General features: G+C 34.3%; 1 protein-coding gene across 1 annotated transcript; it reads left to right on the top strand.

The window, feature by feature from the left end:
- Positions 1-305: 305 nt before the first annotated feature.
- On the top strand, positions 306-2,912 carry LOC138337332 (uncharacterized). Its single transcript, XM_069287241.1, has 3 exons — positions 306-569; positions 880-1,365; positions 2,805-2,912. The coding sequence occupies exons 1-3, from the start codon at positions 306-308 to the stop codon at positions 2,910-2,912; spliced, it is 858 nt and encodes a 285-aa protein (XP_069143342.1).
- The last annotated feature ends 4,522 nt before the right edge of the window (positions 2,913-7,434 follow it).

The following is a 7,434-nucleotide window of genomic DNA, read 5'->3' as shown; positions in this document are numbered from 1 at the left end:
TACATTTAGGTTGATGTTAACGTTAACGTTGAGGTTTATACATTCACGTTGTCGTTGACCTTCACTCTGACGTTGTCGTTGACATTGACGATCATGTTGATATTCACATTCATGTTCAGGTTGATCCTAAAAATACTCACTAACTCTTACGTTTAGGTTGGCATTCAGTTTTATGTTGACATTTATTTTGATGTTAATTTTGACTTTCACATTAACGTTTACGTATTCATTGATGTTGACATTATTATTGGTGTTTATGTTTACGTTAACATTCACACATTTATGTTGACATTGGCATTTATGTTATGGTGGAATTACTTGACATTGACGTTTACGTTGACATTGATATTGATGTAAACATTGATATTGACATTGATATTGACGTTGACTTTGACGTTTATGTTGACATTAAAGCAAATGTTCATATTGATGCAAATGTTTATATTTACGTTGATGCTGACGTTTACAGCCACATTTACATTCATATGGGTGTTGATGATCACATTAGCATTGACGTTGATGCTACTATTAAAATTGGCGTTCACATTTATGTTGATGTTCTAATTCACGTTTAAGGTGACGTTCACGTTCACATTGACGTTGACATTTAAAATCAGTTGAGATTGAAGTTGATTTTAATGGCCACATTTATGGTGATTTTAATGTTCACAATCATTAGACATTGATGTTGACGTTGGCGTGCACGTTGATGTTGATATTGACGTTCATATAGAAGTGGATGTTTACGTTCATGTTGATATTGAGGTTGACACTACCACTGTTGTTTATGTTTATGTTGACGTCTACGTTGACGTTGATCTTTATATTGACATCAACATACATCATTGACGTTCAGATTTACATTGAAATTACTTTCAGACTGAGGATGACGTTAATGATGAAGTTCACATTCGCATAGACGTTAATATTGATGTTCATGTTGACGTTCATATTAACGTTCATGTGGAGATAGACATTGGCATTCATATTCATATTGACGTTGACGTTGACGCTTATGTTGAAATTCATATTTACGTTTATGCTTACAGTAATGCTCACATTTACTTTGACGTTGACATTAACATTCACATTGATGTTGACGTTGACCTTAACGATCACACAGTCATTGATATTTACGTTGATGCTGATGTTGATGTTGACTTTAACAATTATGTTAATGTTTTTTTTCACGTTCACATTGACGTTAAATTTCACATTGAAGTTGACGTTGATTTTTATGTTGACGCGGATGTTTATGTTGACGCTCACTTTTACATTGATGTTGAAGGTGACATTCGCATTGACGTAGACGTTATCTTTCGTGCATTCATTAACATTTATGTTGATGTTGACACTAATATTCACGTTGACTTTTGCATTCACAATGATGTTGACATTCAAAATATGTTCATGTTAACACTTGCATTAACATTGACGTTGATGTTCACATTGACGGTCACACAGTCATTGATAGTTACTTTGATACTAATATTGATGTTGAGTTTCACATTAATGTTGACGTTAATATTAACATTGACATTGATATTTACATTGACGTTCACGTTGATGTTGGCATTTATATTTATGTTCACGTTCACATTAATGTATATGTTGTCGATCATGTTGACGTTTACATTTAGGTTGATGTTGATGTTTATATTTATGTTCATGTTCACATATATGTTGATATTGATCTTAAATTTAATTAGACGCTCACATTCTCCTTCATATTTAATGTCACATAGACGTTGACTTTCATGTTCATGTTAACGTTCACGTTGACATTTAGACTAACATTCATATTCTCGTTGACCTTGACGCTATGATTACATTCACATTGATGTTGATGTTGACGTTCACGTTGATGTTGATGTTCAAATTGATTTTGACATCAACATTCACATAGACATTGACATACACGTTGATGTTTATGTTTATGTTGATTTTGTTATTTAACTTGATGTTTATGTTCACTTTAATGCTCACGTTCACATTGACGTTAACATTCACATTATGTTGATGTTCACTTTAAAATTTTTGTTAATATTGTTATTCACGTTGACGTTGAGGTTTATGTTCACTTTTATGTTGACATTGACATTGATGTTCATGTTCACATTTATTTTTATATTCATTTTCATGTTTACATTAAGGTTCATTACATTAAGTTATATTTTCGGAACATTATAATACCTGACATTTACGTTGATGTTAATGTTTACATTACGTTGACATTAATGTTCACATTGACATTGACATGTACGTTAACGTTGACATTGATGTTAACAATGACATTGATGTTGACATTCACATTCACATTTACATTCACAATAATGTTGACATTGAGGTTGATGTTTACGTTGATATTTACATTTATTTTGACATTGACATTTACGTTCACATTTAAATTCATGGTCACATTAAATTTCACATAGACGTTGACGTTCATCTTGACATTTACATTGATGTTCACTATCACATTGACGTTCACGTTCATATTAATATTGATGTTGACATTTATGTTGACGTGGACTTTGATGTTCACATATACGCTTATGTTCATGTTCATGTTGTAATTCACATTGACGTTGACATTCTCGCTAACTTTTATGTTTATATTGACGTTGACATTTATGTTAATATGACGTTGCTATGGACATTCATGTTGATATTGAGTCGATGTTTACGTTGACGTTGACATTCACATTCACATTTAATGTAAAATTCAAAGCATTTACAATGACATTCACATTGATATTTACGTTAACACTAATGTTGACATTCACGTTCATGTTTTTGTTGAGGTTCACGCTTACATTGACGTTTATGTTGATGCTGATGTTTTTGTTTGCATTCAAATTTACGTTGACGATCACGTTGTCGTTCACGTTGACATTCACGGTGATGTTTAAGTCTAGGTTGACGTTTACATTTACGTTAATGTTTATGTTTACATTTACGTACATCTATAGTTGTGGCATGCTTCACAACCATGAACAAGATACTTTGTGACGTGATTTAGTGAGACATTTATTCTAAGGATATTTAACTTCATGCTCTGATACAAAAATTTTACGCCGAGAGAGTACACTGCTGATGCGACCGGTGTCATTGTCCCTTTATAGGACTAAAAAAAGATTCTTACCATTCGCCATAACATGCCATCAGTTAAAATTTGCAAAATTAAAAAATTTTAATACTATGTTAAATATATTTAGTCTTCATACATACGATTCATCATAACATACAGTATTCTAAAAAAATGTCTCACACATATAAAACCATCTAATGAATATGATATGAACGTAGTTTATAAATAGTTAATATTCCATATAGTCCTAATACAAATGAAATCAAAGAACATAATGGAAATACGAATATTCTTACAATCTAGTCAAGGCTTCGCAAGATAGAATATGAATAGATAGTATGCCCCAACATGAGGACCTACCAACACTTCGAGAAAGAGTTCGAAGCTTCTTCAATGGACCTCTAAATCATCGACTTTCGGATATTTCATTTGTTGTAATATAAAGTAGCGGGTTTAGTACACCGTATTGACTAAGTATGGGATATGCAAATAACATTTAAGGATATCCATGAAAAAGGATCATTTATCATTTCTTTAGAATGCATGCTAAGCAATGTGAATGTCTTCAGTGCACATGCCATAGAACATATATAAGATAAGTACTTTATCAACCTACAACATGATCATGATGAAAGACACATTATCTTAGAGTAATGTTAACATTTAATATTCAAATCATTACATATATATAACATACAAAACACTTACCACTGATCCCATCCCCAACCTACAAGTGCAATGCTAATGTGAAGCCCCATAGCCCCACACAACAAAGTAGATAAGATAGGAGACCATGATTAAAGCTTTGCATCATATCACTTGTATAAGTAGTCATCACTTCATTTAACAATAAACAAATAAAATATTCATCATAATGACCAACATCATATAAGACTAACATCATGTATCATAAATATATATCTTTTATGTTATCATATTACATAAGATCAGTCTCCTACGACTTCCGTTAGAGTCAACTTGTGCAATCTCTAGGTAGAGTCCCAAATCCCTACCTATACTAAGAAAACTCCTCAAGTCACCCTAGTCAACGTAAATTTACTTGTCTTTCATTTTACATGGGGAAACATTCGCCTTAACCGACATAGACCACGTGAGCTAAACATAGAATTGGTGTCATAAAACCCCACAATAAAAGAAGGTGGTTACCTGCCAAAGTAGAACAAAACATGACATAGATTTCAAGGTAAATTTACTAGCTAGTATCCTATGGTTGAAACATAGTTCAAGAGATAGGAGATGTATTAGACACCCATAGATCCATATTATATGGAAGCCTCTATCTCATGAGAGTCATTGTGAACCTACGTTCCAACTAGGGAAAGGACACCTCTGATATCTTGTTCATCGGTGCTTAGCTTAAGTTCCTTTATTGAATAACCTTTGAGTTTTATTTTATCATAAACTTATGATAGGTCATACGTTATTAAATCCTTTTATAAACATGATAATGACCTTTTTATGATTAGATGAGAATTTTCGTTCATCATAACCCTTCGTTTGTGAGATTAACATGTAATAAATCATCTTGTGTTAGGCATACAATTGAATATCATAAACTTCTATTATCGTATTCTTATCATGATATCACAAATTAACATATTCATAGCCAATCCTATATGTGAAGAATCATCATATATACTTCGTTAGCATTGTAACATAATTTATAGGCTAACATAAACATCATAGAGTTATCACAACTTTAGAATACTTACCTCTTGTATCCATGTACCTTATTCAAGACTTACATTAAATCTACAACATTCATAAGCATAACATAGTTAAATACTCAACACCATAACAAGAAACACACTTCAATTAATATACAAGATCAATCTGTAATGTAGGATAAGAAAAAGGGGCATCTAAGAATTTATTCAACTATTAGTTCCAATCTCAACATTTTCATATTATCAAGTAGTGGGTATAACCCATTCGAAACCATCAAATTGATAATAAACATGACTCACACGAAATTCTATCATTAGAATCCAAACACTCAACAATACATCCATAATTAACAATAGAAAACAATTACTTCTCATAGAGAATTAGAGTTAGGAAGAAAAATCCATTTTGTGGAGTAAAAATCCTAGAGTTGAATTTCTTAAAAACCTATCTTTGAAAGAACATGTTTGGCAAAGGAATCTGTAACGACCTATTTAGTCATTTTGAGCAGCAGATTTTATTCTGGAAAAACAGGCTGAGGCGACGGATCCAACGATACACCGTCATGGGCACGACGGACCGTCGCAGGGTCTCGTTTCAAAACACTTAGAAAAACTGAAAATTGGGTACTAAAAATCGACTCTCTGAACTTCGTAACGAAATGGCAGGACGGACCGTTACAGGTGTGACGGACCGTCACAGACCCTTGGTGGAAATTTGGGTCTCTGAACTTTGCGACGACCTGCAGGACGGACCGTCGCAGGTACGACGGCACGTCACAGGTTGCGCAATCCCAGTCCGGGTCGGATTTCGTGATACGTTTTAAGGGACGTTTTTGACTATTCTTGCCTTAATTATAAAGTTAGTGGGTTAATGTTAATAAGTCTAATTACTTGGGGGTTAAAAGAAGTAACCTTAAGATAATTAGTGGGGCATTATTGCTATCTTTTATTCTTAATTGTATACTAATTAGGGTAAAAGAAAGAGGGTTGGAATAAGAAAAAGAAAAGAACAGAAAAATAGAGAAGGGAATCGATAAAGAGAGAGACGATCGAGAAGGGGAAACACAAAGCTTTGGAGAAAAATTTGCTTGCTTGATCACTAATCTTCGGTGGAGGTAGGTTATGGTTTCTCTTACGATATTCGTAGTAAACTCTTAATAGAGAATGATATGTATTGATAATATTGTAAACCCTGCGATGTGCTTAATTGTATGCTTGCATGAATGTAATTATATAATTGTGATTATATAAGCATGATGAAGTTATTGAATCCAAAATCTTGAAAAATCTTAATCTCTTTGTTAATAATGAGGCCTTGGTATAAAAGAAGGCGTGATGAACTAAAATAATGGGATTGATGATGGCTTGGTAAGAAAAAAGGCTTGATGAATTGATGGAAGGAGATTAGGGGATCGGGTGTCACAAACCGACACGTAGAATTAGGGGATCGGGTGTCACGAACCGACACGTAGTATTAGGGGATCGAGTGTCACGAACCGACACGTAGAATTAGGGGATTGGGTGTCACGAACCGACACGTAGTATTAGGGGATCGGGTGTCACGAACCGACACGTAGTATTAGAGGATCGGGTGTCACGAACCGACATGTAGATTTAGGGGATCGGGTGTCACGAACCGACACATAGATTTAGGGGATCGGGTGTCACGAACCGACACATAGATTTAGGGGATCGGAGTGTCACGTACTGACACGAGAGGATTAATGAATATTGAGGGAGCGGAGTGTCACGTACCGACACAAGAGAAATAAAGATAATGAATCTTGAAAGATGTTAATATACTCAATCTAATGAACATGATTCCCAAATGAGTATGGTATCGAGGCTTGAGTCCTCATGTGTGAACTTGACGGTAATTGTTAATGATATAGTATTTGTTGTTGCTACATGTTGAGTATCATAGTTGATTTTATGATATTACTCGGTATATATTGATTCCTTTTTTGAGTTGGCCGATGATATCTACTCAGTACTCGTGTTTTGTACTGACCCCTACTTTTATGTTCTCTTCTTGTTTATTTGTGGAGTGCCGCAAATGTGCCATCGCCTTCAACTCAACAGTAATTCAAGCCAGTCTTACCACATCGGAAATTCAGGGTGAGCTAATGCTTCTAGCTTGGACTGGATCTTCTTCTTCAAGTCTTAATGCCTTGAACTTCCGGCATGGACTAGCTTCTTATGTATTTTTAGCTTTTAGAATACCCTTAGTTTAGTCATTTGATAGAAGACGTTCTTGTGATGATGACTTCCAGATTTTGGGGAATAATAGATGTTGAGTTTTAGAAGTTAATGAATTGGTCTTTATTTAAAGAGTTTAAGTTTCCGCATTACTTTCTGTTGATATTATATTGAAATGTTAAGATTAGATTGGTTGGTTCGCTCACATAGGAGGGTAAGTGTGGGTGCCAGTCGCAACTTGGTTTGGGTCGTGACAAACTTGGTATCAGAGCATTAGGTTCGTTGGTCTCATCACACAAGAACATGTCTAGTAGAGTCTTAAGGAACGGTAGGGGGACGCCTTTACTTTTCCTTGAGAGGCTATAAGACTTTAGGAAAATTTCACTCTTTCATCCTTTCTTTCGTGCTACTACTTGAGTCCAATTGGTATCTAGGCGATACGAATTGGTATCTGAC

The sequence above is a fragment of the Solanum lycopersicum genome, chromosome 7, assembly GCF_036512215.1.
Source record: "Solanum lycopersicum chromosome 7, SLM_r2.1".
NCBI classification, from domain to species: Eukaryota; Viridiplantae; Streptophyta; class Magnoliopsida; order Solanales; family Solanaceae; genus Solanum; species Solanum lycopersicum.
The sequence above is the reverse complement of the archived record's forward strand: the minus strand, read 5'-3'. Positions and strand labels throughout refer to the sequence as shown.

Coding starts and splice junctions, on each gene's coding strand:
- LOC138337332 (XM_069287241.1), top strand. CDS start 306: ATGGTGGAATTACTTGACATTGACGTTTACGTTGACATTGATATTGAT. Junction 570..879: donor ATGTTGATGTTCTAATTCAC/GTTTAAGGTGAC, acceptor AATTACTTTCAG/ACTGAGGATGACGTTAATGA. Junction 1,366..2,804: donor ATGTTGACACTAATATTCAC/GTTGACTTTTGC, acceptor GTTTTTGTTGAG/GTTCACGCTTACATTGACGT.